Raw genomic sequence first — 14,855 nt, forward strand, 5'->3', positions numbered from 1 at the left:
AAGTCTCTCAGCCCCACTCACCTCACAGAGTGTTTGTTGTGGGGAAGGAAGGGAAAGGAGAATGTTAGCCGCTTTGAGACTCCTTCGGGTAGTGATAAAGCGGGATATCAAATCCAAATCCAAACTTCTCCGTATCAAATAACTCCCATCCAAAAAACCCTCCTCAATTTATTTTTAAAAAACATGGGAGGGGGCATGGGGCCTTGTTTGTGAGGGTACTATGATGCCCACAGCCACATTGGAGACCCCAGACATACACCATATCTAAGGATGAGCTTTCAGAGGAAATTTCAGAAAATAATACAATGCGTGATCTTCAAAGTCATCTTTACAACAAACCTATAAGTAGGTCAGTTTTATTATTATTCCCCTGTTTGCAGATCAGGGACTGAGACAAAGACCAGTCATGCACATTCCAATCTTTGCCTGTCAGGTAAATTTGTTTGTGCAATGTTTTCTTCAGTTTGGGGTTGGTGTGTTTTACCAACATGGAAGATACAGGGTAGTGGAACCTGTACTTAATCCATAAGGCTTGACAGGGTAGAACTGATTGACAAGGTGGAAGTACTGGGAACCCTGGGAGGAAGTCAGCTTGCTGTTGATGCCTGGAAGGGTCCCAGAACAAATAATTAAACAGTCGGTCTGTGAGCACTTAGAAAAAGAGACAGTGATTACTAAGATCCAACATGGGTTTCTCAAAAGCAAATCATGGTACATGAATCTCATTTCTTCTTCTTTTTGATAGTGTGGCAGGGTTGATGGAATGCTGTTGACGCAGTGCTCCTTGATTTCAATAAGGCTGAAATAGCTGTGTAAAATAGCAATAAAAAATAAGGAAAAGCTGTAAAAAAGTATTAGATAATACAAAAAGAATAAAGTAATAATTATAAGTACATTCGATAACAGAAATGGTAAATACATTGGGAGCTGACAGGAAGTCTTTTGTATCATAAGAATGTATGGTGAAAGGGATTGTATAGGATTGAATTAGTTTTTATTTGTATATTCAATACACAAGATTGTTTTTGTTATGAATCAGTTTCAATAAAGCATTAAAAAAAACGATATGCTTGTGGATTTTGTAGCTGATTGACTGACCCAACCCAAAGAATATTCATTAATGGTTTCTTGTCATCCTGGAAAAAAGTGGCAAATGGGATGCTCCAGGATTCTGTCCTGGTCCTGATGTTGTTCAACATCTTTATCAATGACTTGGATGAAGGAATTGAGGGGATGCTCATCACATTCGCAGGGTGTTATGTACTGAAGTTCTCACCCTGGGCCAGCAGGGGGATACTGTAGATAGTTCAGGTCCACATATGCAAATAAGGGATCGAAAGTGACGTTCAGTGATTGGATAGTTACAGAAAATGGTTACTGTTGTGTTCTAGTGGAGCTCTATATAAGCAGGCTGGCTGAACCCTTCAGTTCAGTTCTGTTCTGGCCTGTGAATAAACAGGAGCTGTTTGAAGAATCATTGTGTCGTCTGATATGTTCACCCACAACTTAACACAGATGACACCAAACTGGGAGGGGTAGCTAATGCTGCAGAAGGCAGAATCAGGATTCAAGATGGCCGTAACAGTTTTGAAAAATGTAAGATTCTACACTTAGGTGGGAATAACCAGCTGCACAATTATAAAATTTGGACATATAAGGACACCTGGCATGTGTCTGACTCTGGCTAATGTGCCAACTTTCCTTTTACGTATTTGCTCATGTGCAAATTGAATAAGCTCCACCCCACCCCCGGTACAGACACAAGAGCTATCCAGAATCACATCTGATCAGCCCGGACACCAGAGCCGTCTTTCCTATTGGGCTTACTGGCGTGTTGCGCCAGGGCGCTGGCCTCTCAGGGGTGCCCCAGCAAGTGGGGGAGCTGTGTGGCTTTGCCAACGGCCTCCCCTTTCCCAGACACCTACCAGCTGTGCCCCGTCAACCATATGGCTGGCGGGCATGCAGCTTCCTTCCCAAGCCTCCGCAGGAGGAGAGCAACTCTGGGAAACGGGGGGGGGGGAGGCACCAGAGGGATCTTTGAACCACAGTGCCAGATATGCTTAAGTCGGCCCTGCCAGACACTGAGGTCCAACTCCGAGGGCCTTCTGGCGGTTCTCTCATTGTGAGAAGTGAAGTTACAGGGAACCTACCAGAGGGCCTTCTGAGTAGTGGTGCCGACCTTGTGGAACTCCTGTCAGATGTCAAATAGATAAATAATTCTACAACCTTCCATGGACACCTGAAGGCAGCCTTGTATCAGGAAGCGTTTAATGTGTGATGTTCTGATATTCAAAACTTGCTACACAAACTCCAGCTGGCAAGATGTTCACTCTAGGGCTGGCCCACCCATGAAGCAAGGTGAGGCAATTGCCTCAGGCAGCAGGATCCAGGGGCAGCAGATCTGGCCTCCAATGAATGAATTGGCCACCGCTGCTCCTTCCTGATCTAGATTGTCACTCATTCCTTCTTCATCACAGGGGGACACCATTGTGTGGTCCACTTCACGTGCCCAAAGGTCTTGCACTGGCCCTGGCTCACGCATTACAAATATTTTAATTGTACAACTCTGAGAGGATTGGAATCTTTCCTGTGAAGTCACTGCATGCATCCATTTAAAATGGGTGTATACTTTTACCCTTATGCCCAACAAAGAATTTGCACACCAGGAAACAGAGGAAGATTGGTTTATTACACAGAAATGAAAGCAGCGCCCAGCAAGGCAGGGAGGGAGCTGAAGAACAAAATAGGAAAAAGTCAGGGAACACCCAGCTACTTGAAATGAATTCAAATCTCCAGGGAATGATGAGCTGCACCAAGGGTCCTAGAAGGAGCTCGAGGATGTAGTCTCAGAACCTCTGTCTATAATCTTTGAGAATTCTTGGAGAACAAGTGAGGTCCCTGCTGTGTGAAGGGAGGAAGACCAGTCAGCTTGACACTGGTACCAGAAAAGGTCCTAGAACAAAGAATGATCGTACTTGATCAGTCTGTGAGCATTTAGAAAAGGATGCTGTGATTACCAAGACCCAGCATGGCTTTCTCAAAAACAAGTCATGCCAGACAAATCTCTTTGTATTTATTTATTTTATAGTGTTACAAGTGGATCAGGGGAATGCTGTGGATGTAGAGAGTCTTGATTTCAGTAAGGCTTTTGACAAAGTCCCCCTTTAGAGGAGATATGACAGCCATCTTCAAATACCTAAAGGGCTATCACATGGAAGATGGAGCAAGCCTGTTTTATCCTACTCCAGGGGGTAATATCTGAACCAATGGCTTCAAGTTACAAGAGATTCCAGCTAAACATCTGGAAAAACTTTCTGAAGACAGTGGAACGAACTTCCTTGGACGTGGGTGGCCTCTCCTTCTTTGGAGCTTCTTAAGCAGAGGTTAGATAGCCATCTGCCATGAATGCTTTAGTTGAGATTCCTTCACTGCAAGGGGTTGAACTAGATGACCCTCAGGGTCCCTTCCAACTCTACATTTCAGCAATTCTATGATTCTATGATTCTAAATGGGTGCTGTCTTGGGCAGCAAGATTGCACATACAGTGGTGCCTCGCAAGACGAAATTAACCCGTTCCGTGAGGCTCTTCATATAGCGGTTTTTTCATCTTGCGAAGCAAGCCCATTGACAACTTAGCGGATTAGCGCTATTAGCGGTTTAGCGGCTTTTAGCGATCAGCTGATAAGCGGCTTAACGGCTTAGGAAAAGGGGGGGGGAAGGGAAAAAACCCGCAGGAACTCGCAAGACATTTTCGTCTTGCGAAGCAAGCCCATAGAGAAATTTGTTTTGCAAAGCGCCTCCAAAATGGAAAACCCTTTCGTCTAGCGGGTTTTCCATCTTGCGAGGCGTTCGTCTTGCGGGGCACCACTGTATATGGGCAGCAATGCAATCATTAAGTCAGTGTTTCTCAAACTTGGGTCCCTAGCTGTTGTTGAACTAGAATTCCCATCACCACTGACCACTGGTCCTGCAAGCTAGGGATGGTGGGAGTTGTAGTTCAACAATAGCTGGAAACCCAAGTTTGAGAAACACTGTGTGAGTGAATAATGCAAAGACCATTTGGTTGCCTTTACTATTCCTGAATCATAAATCTACTCTTGGAAGATTTAATTATCTATATGAAGTCTGCTTATTACTTACAGGGGAGTGATAGTTAATATAAGGCAAATGTAAAATTATGATGCTGATCTTTACTTTTTTTGTCAATCAATCCTTTATTAGGCATATTAAACCACACATTATAAAACAAACACCGTATACAGATTGTGGAAAATACGAATTCAGCATAAGAATTTGCATAAATAATACAGTATAACGCTACCACATCACCGACCATTCATGAACCACTAAATCTCTCTATGATGGCCCAGTCTTTCCACATGGACACCACACAAATATTTAGCCACTATTAAAGTAATTTGATCATTCCCGTCCAAGAGCAGGTCCTGAACCGTTGGTGGCATAGAACCAAGCCTGTTAAGTTGTAAGGCCTCTAATAATTGTCCTACAAATCAATGATAAATTGTAAATTACATTATCACTTAAGAGACTGTAAAGGAGAGAGTTAGGAGATAGGGCTCTATAATGCAGAAAGACCCAATATTTCAAGGTTCTCAGCCATACTCCTACTGATAACGGAAGTACAGTGGCACCTCGCAAGACAAATGCCTCGTAAGACGAAAAACTCGCAAAACGAAAGAGTTTTTCGTTTTTTGAGTTGCTTCGCAAGACGGATTTCCCTATGGGCTTGCTTTGCAAGACGAAAACGTCTTGCAAGTTTGTTTCCTTTGTCTTGCAAGTTTGTTTCCTTTTTCTTAAAACCGTGCATTCACTTCGAGGAGCAACTCATAGCACGCGGTGTGGTAGCCTTTTTTGAGGTTTTTGAAGACTTTGGTGATTTTTGAAGCTTTTCCAAAGTCCGTGCTTCGCAAGACGAAAAAATCGCAAGACGAAAAAACTCGCAGAACGAATTAATTTCGTCTTGCGAGGCACCACTGTATTCCCAACTCACAACATATTGATTCATATTTAATAGAATTTGCAAGTCCTAATAATGACCTCAGAAGGAATGCATGAAATTTATCCAACCTCCTAAGGTCACCTGAAATCCACACTGGGGTGCCATATAAAAGTTGGGCACAAAGTTTCATATCAGTCACTTGCAATACAGCTGGAATATATCTATTTCCTACAGAAGAAAAAAAAAGGATTTAATATGGTGAGCTGTCACTTTAGCCTTAGCTATTGCAGCACAGATACGTGTGTTCAAGTTCATGTTATTTTTAAATACAATTCTCAAATAATTGAAATGTTTAACTTCTTGTATTAGATGATTATCCAATTTTTTGGGTTCCCTCTCTTTGTAAATTGCATAATTTTTGTCTTATCATAGTTAATTTTGAGGTTATTAAGAGAGCAAAAGTTTGAAAAGCTCTTAAATAATTTTTTTAAACCTAAAGAGGAAAGTGAGATAATTACCGCATCATCTGTATAAAGTAATTAAAAAACTGGGATATTATTTAAATAAGGAATATGAGTGGTTACATTTTGAAGAAATAATGAAAGGTCAGATAAAAAGAGATTAAATAGGGTAGGGGCCAGGATACAGCCTTGCCTAACTCCTCGGTTATTCAGAATTGGGCCTACAAGTCTACCATCTTTTGAAACTTTAACATATATTTGGTTATTGGAGTGTAAACTTTGAATCAATGTAAGCAGGTATGGGACAATATCAAGGTGTTCTAGTTTTGTCCACAGTTTATTACGATCGACCGAATCAAAGGCACCTTTTAAATCTACAAATGCCACAAAAAGTCTTTGTTTGTTTCTCAAGACATATTTGTCTACAAGATGACTTAACACTAGACACTGGTCAAGAGTTGAAGAACCTGTCTTGAAACCAGCTTGTTCCTTACCTTTTGTAAGCATCGATTCTTCCAGTTTAATAAGCAGGAATTTGGCATAGATTTTACTTATGCATGGTAACAAACTAATAGGCCTGTAATTCTCTTGGCAATTCCTATCACCTTTTAAAAAAATCAGCACCACTATTGAGTTATTCCACGATTTAGGTACAAGGCCTAAATGATTAATAGAGTTAAAAAGCGGGACAAGATTAGTGGCCCACCATTCCACATTTAATCTCAGCAGATCTATTGAGATGCCGTCCATACCAGGGGATTTTCCTTGCTTAAACAAAAGAATTACCTTTTTCATCTCCTCAACAGTAATTTGAAATTGTGTGGTTATTGCTGAAGAAGATTTAAAATTTTCCATCTTAAAAACTTGGGAATCATAAAAAACAGCGGTAAAATACGTAATCCAAGCTTCATCACTTATATCAGGAAAGTAAGTGGTAGCTTTTATTGAAAGGAGTGACCAAAAGGTTTTGGTATCTTTATTTCTAATTCAGTGACAATTTTAGACCATTGGGCTTGTGAAAACACATATTTTCCCCCCAGGAGCATGTTCTTAAAAGCGTTTTTCATTTCAAAATAGGTATTCCAGAGACCTTGGGAGTTAGTGATAGAGGCTTCTTTTAGACAGGCTCTGAGTTCTTTCTTATGGTTGATACATTCTTTATCAAACCAATTATACTTATTTGATGGGTTTTTTTGCTGAACTGGAGATTTCAAAAGGAAGAAAATAATTCCTGAATTAGTATTAGGGTTGATATCTTTGTTCTGCTATCCAAGTGATGTTGGCTCCCACTCCTGCTACTATAAGGTGTGACAGCAAAAGACACTAATGAAAATGGTGCCTAATGATCCTCTTCAAGGCTGCTTTCATTTCACTATTCCTGAGACTGTAGATGAAGGGATTCAGCATAGGGGTCACCATGGTATACATGACAGCGGCCACAGTGTCCTTGCGATCTGAGTTGTTGGAACGTGGCTTGAAATAAATCCAGCTCACAGTGCCATAAAACAAGACAACCACAGCAATGTGGGACCCACACGTGGAGAAAGCCTTTTTCTTTCCAGAGTTGGATGGAATCTTCAGGATGGTGTAGAAAATGGCCATGTAGGAGATGACAATCAGCAAAAACGGCCCCAGGACCTCCACCGACCCTTCAGTCAGAATCAGCATTTCTATGACACTGCGGTCTGAGCAAGAGATCTCCAACACAGGGTAAAGATCGCAGAAGAAATGTGGGATCTCTCTAGAGTCACAGAAAGACATGTGGGACATCAAGATGGTATAAAGCAGAGAGTGGGCAATAGGGATAACCCAGGACACTGTTGCAAGGAGGAGGCAACGCTTACGGCTCATCAGGGCAGAATAACGCAGGGGGAAGCAGATGGCCACGTAACGGTCGTAGGCCATGGAAGCCAACAGGAAGCTGTCTGAATTGCCAAAACACACATAAAAGTACATCTGGACCAGGCAGCCATGATAGGAGATGGTCTTTTTCTGAGATAACAAGTTTTCTAGCACTTTGGGGATGGTGGTGGAGGTGAAGCCCAAGTCAGCTAAGGCAAGGTGGCTGAGGAAGAAATACATAGGAGTGTGGAGGAGTTGTAAATCAGAACGGATCAAGAAGATGATTGTTGCATTCCCCAGAAAGGCCAGCAGGTACATGGAGAGGAATAGCAGGAAGAGGAGCCGTTGAAACTCTGGCTGGAATTGGAAGCCATGGAGGAATAACTCAGAGAAGTCTGTTGCATTCCCAGGACTCATTAGGCTAAATCTGCCGTAGGGGCAAGAAGAAGAAATGTTTAGGCTAGTAAATTCCCCACCCTCTGCTTGCTAGCTGCCCAAACTGAACTATGCGGAAATCCCTCTTTCCTCTCCTCATATCATATTCTCCATGTCTGTTTTTGAGATACTGCCAGACACTGACATAGCAAGGGACTTTAAGACTCTGGATTAGAAGCTGAAGGGCCTTAGGCTACAGGTGTTTTTTTTCATCCCTGCTTCCTGTTGAAGGTTGTGGCCCAGGAAGAGAGGGGAACATACTGGGAGTAAACCAGTGGCTGCTCAGGTGTTGTTGTCAGGAATGATTTGGCTTCTTGGACCATGGTTTCTGCTTCCTTGAGGATGGCAAGAGATAGGTTATACCTCACAGTGGTCAGCAAGAATGTGTTTGCTCATCAGGAGAGCTTTAAACTAAATCCTGAGCTGGAACTGATGCAAGAATTTGGACAGGTAGCAGGTTTTAAATTAAACAAAATGAAAACTAAGGTTTTGGAGAAAAATTTAACTGTGAATGAGAGAGAGAAGTTCCAGGAGGAGACAGGATTAACATTGGTCAAGAAAGTAAAATACTTAGGGGTTAACATGACTGTCAAGAATGTGAATCTGTTTAAGGATAATTATGAAAAATGTTGGATTGAAGTGAAAAAGGACTTAGAAATATGGTCAAATTTGAAGCTATCATTGTTAGGTCGAATTGCTGCGATAAAAATGAATGTATTGCCAAGGATGTTATTCTTGTTTCAAACATTGCAAATTATAGACAAGATGGACTGTTTCAAGAAGTGGCAGAGAGATATTTCTAGATTTGTCTGGCAGGGCAAGAAGCCTCGAATAAAATTTAAGATATTAACTGATGCTAAAGAAAGAGGTGGATTTGCCCTGCCAGACCTCAAACTTTACTATGAATCAGCTGCTTTTTGCTGGCTGAAAGAATGGCTGCTTCTTGAAAACACTGATGTGCTGGATTTAGAAGGTTTTAACAATGTATTTGGTTGGCATGCATATTTGTGGTATGATACGGTAAAAGCACATAAAGCGTTTAAAAACCATATTATTAGAAAAGCACTGTTTAATGTTTGGATAAGATACAAGGATTTGTTAGAAAATAAAACCCCAAGATGGTTGTCACCAATGGAAGCGAAGGCACAGAAAAAACTCAATATGGAGGCCAAATGGCCGAAATATTGGGAAATTTTGGAACAAGATGGAGACAGAGTAAAACTGCAGAGCTTTGAAAAATTAAAAAACAAAGTGCGAGATTGGCTCCATTATTATCAAATAATGGAGGCATATAATTTGGACAAAAAAGTTGGCTCCCAGGTGGAAAAATCAAAATTGGAAACAGAATTGTTAGATCCAAAAATTAAGAATTTGTCAAGAATGTATAACTTGCTGTTGAAATGGAACACTCAGGATAGGATGAAACGGTGAAATCTGCTATGATTAAATGGGCACAAGATGTTGGACATAACATAATGATGGCTGACTGGGAACAGTTATGGACCACAGGTATGAAATTTACGGCATGTAATGCCCTAAGAGAGAATTTAATGAAAATGATTTACAGGTGGTACATGACACCAGTCAAGCTTGCAAAAATTTACCATTTGCCCGAAAACAAATGTTGGAAATGTAATGAGATTGAAGGTACATTCTTTCACCTTTGGTGGACATGCCCAAGGATTAAGACATTCTGGGAGATGATTTATAATGAAATGAAAAAGGTATTTAAATATACCTTCCTGAAGAAACCAGAGGCTTTTCTCCTGGGCATGGTCGGCCAATTGTTGCCAAAGAAGGATAGAACATTTTTTATGTATGCAACAACAGCAGCAAGAATACTCTTCGTGAAGTATTGGAAGACACAAGATTTACCCACCAGGGAAGAATGGCAGTTGAAGTTGATGGACTACATGGAACTGGCGGAAATGACTGGCAGAATCCGAGACCAGGGAGAAGAGTTGGTGGAAGAAGATTGGAAGAAATTTAAAGATTATCTACAGAAATATTGTAAAATTAAGGAATGTTAGAAAGATGTTGGAATGAAGTTACATGGCTTTAGCAGAAATGCTATAAAGAATTAGGTACAATAGACTGTAAATGAATTAAGGGGAAAAATAATGTTAGAATGTGTTAAGATAAATGATAGGACAGAAAATTGAGGAAGATGGAAAGGATTTGCTGAAACAATTAATCGAAGTGGAATACAAAAAAGGGAGGTGTGAGGAGGTCGCTGAAACAAGTAAATGAAAGTTAACAACATTGAAAGTATTGAATGTGTTTTTTTAATTGTTTTTGTTTTATTTTTGTTATGTATATGTAGTATTTTTGTTTTTTGTATTGTATTGTATTGTATTGTTCTGTTATGTTTAATCCTCTTTCTTTTCTTTTTGTAACTTAAAAAAAAATAAACTAAATCCTGAGAAGGAGGGAGACAATATTACAGACGAAAGGAAAACACCTGGTATTGAGGTTAATAGCTTCGTTGATGCATAGGAAACTGAGGTGGTGCTACAGAAAGCTGCTGAAGGGCTAAAGGTCACATCCACACCAAGCATTTAAAGCACACCTGAAACACATAGTAAGTCTCTCCCCCCCCCCCCAAGAATTCTGAGAACCATACTTTGCTAAGGGTGCTTGGAATTGCTTCTCTGTGAGTGGTAAAATACAGATCCCAGAAGTCTTTGGGGATAGGCATGTACTTTAATTGTACTGAGTGAATTCAGCAGATACTGATTAGTAACCATTAAAAAATCCTCAATAGGTTTCTTGGATGTTAGAAGCTTTTAAGTGGGTAACACATTGTTTCACCAATCTATGAGCAGTGAGAGATTCCAGAGGTACCAGTGTGATAGGAATTTTGAGGTCTTAGATATATGGTAATGTTCATAAGTGTACCAACCAAACACGTACATAGATCAGCACAGGAAGACCAACCTGAAACCATTTTGATTCCCAAACTGACCAAATGTTTTCTCTGCAAGGTCAAAGGAAAATGGAAAAGCCTCCCCATTGTCTTTTCCTTCACAAATCCTGACTTAAGGGTATGTCTGTGTTTGACTAGGGTGTGAACCTGTGACATGGCCCAGGAAGTAAGTATTTATCATTACAAAAGACTGGCCAGGCTCCCCAGGCAATCCAATCTGGTAAGCAGGGTATCCAATCAAGTAACCTGCCAGACAGGAGAAAAACAACATTCACATTTCTGTTTTAGACCGCCTTTTCTGTGATGTAGGTATGATGTATCTGAGGGGTGGTCTTAGGTTACACCCCTTCTGTGATGTGTGTATGATGTTTCTGGGGGTGGTCTTGATCTACAGGGTGGCAATTTAAAAAGTCCATATAAGGCCTTGCGGGCCGTTGTTCTGGGTTCTTCCTCCCTCTTTTGTGTAGTGAATGAGGACCCTGTTGCAACAGATCAATAAAGATCAGGCTTACTAGCTGCTTTGCTTCTCAATATTCTCCGGTTGGCCTCTGTTATTTTCTCCTACCAATAGGGAACCTACGTAAGGACTCTATATGGGCTCTTGGATACCCCATAAGGGAAAAGGGCAATTTTTGTTTACAACACCAGGCATGCTTTTAAACACAGGGTCTGTGTTTACTTATGGAACAATGAGGCCAAGTGGAGTCTGTGATCTCTTTATGATACAGGGTTTATTTACATATCTATGCAACCTGTGTCTAGATGGAGAGAGATCAGAGCATTCACATCCCAAGAGGGTCCTGTTTCTTCCATTGCTGCAGCCTCAGATTCCAAGAGACTCCAGATATCATGTCTGACCTCTGCTGCAGCTTGAAACAGACTGCCTGCTTCATGCTTTGCCCCCCCTTCAGCTTCAAAAAGTGACAATTCTTTCCTGTTTGCTTCCCTCATTGCCCACTGCAGTTCTGCTCCACCCTCCTGAAACTCTGTCCTTTTGTCTCTGCTAATCATCTCTTACCTCAGCGAGGACTTTCCCCATTTTCTGTCCAGCCCAGACAGAAAATGGCCTTCTTAATGGGTGTTTCCTGGACATGGAAAAACCGCTTTAAACTCAAGCCCCCATTAGGCCTGGGAATTTAGGAGTTTCCTTAAATTCTAACCCTTCACTGAATCCAGACATTTAGGGGAGTCTTGCTCCCACCCAAAAAAATAACAATATTCACACTTACTTAAAGTAAAGGCACTTCCTGTATGCTCTCTTGCTCCTGTCAATGTGAAGAACAAAGGAAGTGGACTTGTTCTGCACAGGACGAAACTGGCCTCCTTCATCTGCTGAGGAGATTAGCTCTGTGTTTTCTGATGCAAGGAAAGCTTTTGTTCATCTCTGCTTAAGGGTGGTGATCTCCAGGGTCCAAGGACGACTCAACCAGGTTCCCCCTCCAGAATTAATAGAATGCAATAGCATAAACTCTGGAGAATCATCATTCAGAGACCCAACCCATCATTCAGCTTAACAAATTAGCTTGTCCTCATTAATAAGTGTTAGAAAAGTTTTTCCCTTTGAGTATGGATGTCGGAGGATTCTGGTTTGCTCCACAACTGGGAACAAGTATGAAATATACTCAGAGTCGAATGTGAATTTCATGCTCATAGTATTCAGCTCATAGTAGCAATGAATGAAACTTTCCCCAAAATCGCTAGGTATATACAGTAGTACCTCGGGATGCGAACAGGATCAATTCCGGAGTCCTGTTTGCATCCTGAATAGAACGTAAGACGTGATGGCGTGTCTGCAGGTGCGTGAGTTGCGTTTTGCCGCTTTCGCTCATGCGCGTGATGTCATTTTTAGCGTTTGCGCATGCGCGAGCGGCGAAACCCGGAAGTAACTCGCTCCGTTACTTACGGGTTGCCACGGAGCGCAACCTGAAGGCACTCAACCTGAAGCAAATTCAACCCAAGGTATGGCTGTACGTTATTTACACAATGGGCCCCGCGTGATTGGCTAATTCCAGGCTGTTCCTGTAGGCCAATCAGGTTGCGGAGTCACCTCCTCCGGAATCCTGATTGGCTGCTCCTGCAGGCCAATCAGGTTGCTGATTCACTTCATCCAGGAGCCTGATTGCGATGCTCCGAAGGGTCCAAGAGCCCTCCCGCCACCTTCCCAAAGCCCACCTAGCTGTAGGAAGGAGGCAGCAGAGCTCCAGCATCCTGTTAGAAGCCTGGTGCCTCATTCCCAAGGCCCGGGAAGCATCTGCCCAGCTTAGGGAAGGAGTAGCAATGCTCACGGGCACAACATCAACACCCCCTCATCACCCTGGCAAGGTTGTGCTCCTACGAAAAAATTAACTGCACGCCTCTGCTCTTACCCCAGGTATAATTAGATAGGTGGGCTTCTGCCTGCTCCATATTTTTGAGGGTTTTTTGAGCACTAAGTATTTCCCCAGTCAGCTTGGTTTCATCTCACAGGGGCAACAAAGTCCTTGCAATTTTTTTGACATCCAAAACCACAGATTCTGGGTGTACCCTGAGATGTCTTTCTAACAGTGCAGTCTGACTTGGAAATCTGAGAACCATTCCCATATGGGAGCTCCCCATAGTCTTGACCTCTGAAGCATAGCTCCACATCTCAGTCCTGCCTCTCCTCGTTGTTTCCATATCTTCCACATCTCGATTTTAACGCCTTAATATTCTCCGTCCCTGGTTCCACGATTCTCAATCATGTCAAACATCATATATCCTTTCATCCATCGAATACAGCTTTATTTGTATGTATATATTTTTCCAACTGCCTTTTTACCAGCGCAGCTTCCTCTGACTCCATTCCAATCCGGGATGTTATCCAAGTCTGTTATCTGAAGTTCAATGCCGCTGCAACTCCTAGTCATTAATCCTTCCAATCCAGGCTGTTGTCCAAACCTTCCTTTTGAGCTTTAATGAATCAGTACCTTCCACGTTAAATTGTGGGCAAAGCTGTTTGCAATATTGCATTGTAAATAAACTGTATTCCACAAATATCAGTCATTTGGTGATCGATCAGCCTCTGGAGACCGCACACTCCTCCCTCTGGGCCCTAGAGGGGGGCCTGCTAGACATCCATTTAGCCTTCTCTCTCGCTCATAATGAAAAACTTCTGCAAACAGCTGCACTGTATATTGTCCCAAGTTGTTATCTCAAATCATTGCAAAGTCAGCCAGCAAATAGCTCCTGCTTCCCATGAAAAAAGGGAGAGATTCACATTTTTCCATGCTGCGTCATATTAACAAGCGCCATCTTGCCTCCTCTTCCATCTTTGTCAATTAAATACCTAATTATAAATAGAAATCCATCTGTACTCTTAAAAAAAAAGTTCTTAATGAGGCTTGGCATAGAAAACCAATTGTAGATGTTAAGAAGGGGGGGGGGAACCATACCAAACACCTCCGTAAGTCAAACGCCATGATGAGAATCTCTTTGAAGTTCGAGCTTAAACCCCCAGGGACTGTACAATTCTGCAGGTTTTTCCTTAGGCTTCTTTGGTCCAGACCATGCCTGTTTGTTGTCCAAATCTATTCATTTTTGCAAACAGATATTCCCGGCTATGAGAATGACATCGGAGAGTGCCAGCCGTATTGTGCTCTGCGACCCAGTGTCCTGCCGCTTGCACCTTGATGCAAGTCGGCCGTCTCGGACAATCTGCGGGTCTACGAGACAGTCCTCCCCCACCTTGGGGAGTCTGCCAGGGCTAATTACCCCCATATCAGCCCTGAATTACCAGCACGGCTTGTTGGGATCCACAGAATGCTGTGTGAGATAGTAAGTCTGCAGGCTTGAGGTTGAGAACTGATGCAACAGGCTGGTGCAATCAGCCTGCAATACTTTCGATGGAGGTGCTGGGTCAGAATGACTCAGCAATAATGTGCTGACAGTTGATTGGCTGTCATCGGTTTAAAAGGGAAACCTGGCCAGCAGTAAGGTGGTGGGGTAGAGGAGTGTGGTCAGAGAGAGTCTTCAATATTTGCCTTAAGGTGCAGCCAGGTACTCTGTCTGACTGTATGAACTGCTTCTGTAGATATTTGTATAGAAAGCTCACAATAAATAACACTGCACTGAAGAACCTGGAACTCTGAGCATTTCTGCTAAAGCGCCGCGAAGAATTCGCAACAGGGTTACAGACCCAGCACACTTCCGCTGCACAAGAGTACAGGTGGCAGTTATCTAGCCGTGGGTGCTGGAGGTGAGCTGCAGGTATGGA

The 14,855-nt window shown here is 42.3% G+C and overlaps 1 protein-coding gene across 1 annotated transcript; it reads right to left on the reverse strand.

Moving 5' to 3' along the window:
- Positions 1–6,744: 6,744 nt before the first annotated feature.
- LOC307206067 (olfactory receptor 1G1-like) lies at positions 6,745–7,680 on the reverse strand (the record flags this gene model as incomplete). Its single annotated transcript, XM_079958861.1, has 1 exon — positions 6,745–7,680. The coding sequence occupies one exon, from the start codon at positions 7,678–7,680 to the stop codon at positions 6,745–6,747; it is 936 nt and encodes a 311-aa protein (XP_079814987.1).
- Between the last annotated feature and the right edge of the window lie 7,175 nt (positions 7,681–14,855).

The sequence above is a fragment of the Podarcis cretensis genome, assembly GCF_951804945.1.
Source record: "Podarcis cretensis genome assembly, chromosome: 17".
Lineage (NCBI taxonomy): Eukaryota > Metazoa > Chordata > Lepidosauria > Squamata > Lacertidae > Podarcis > Podarcis cretensis.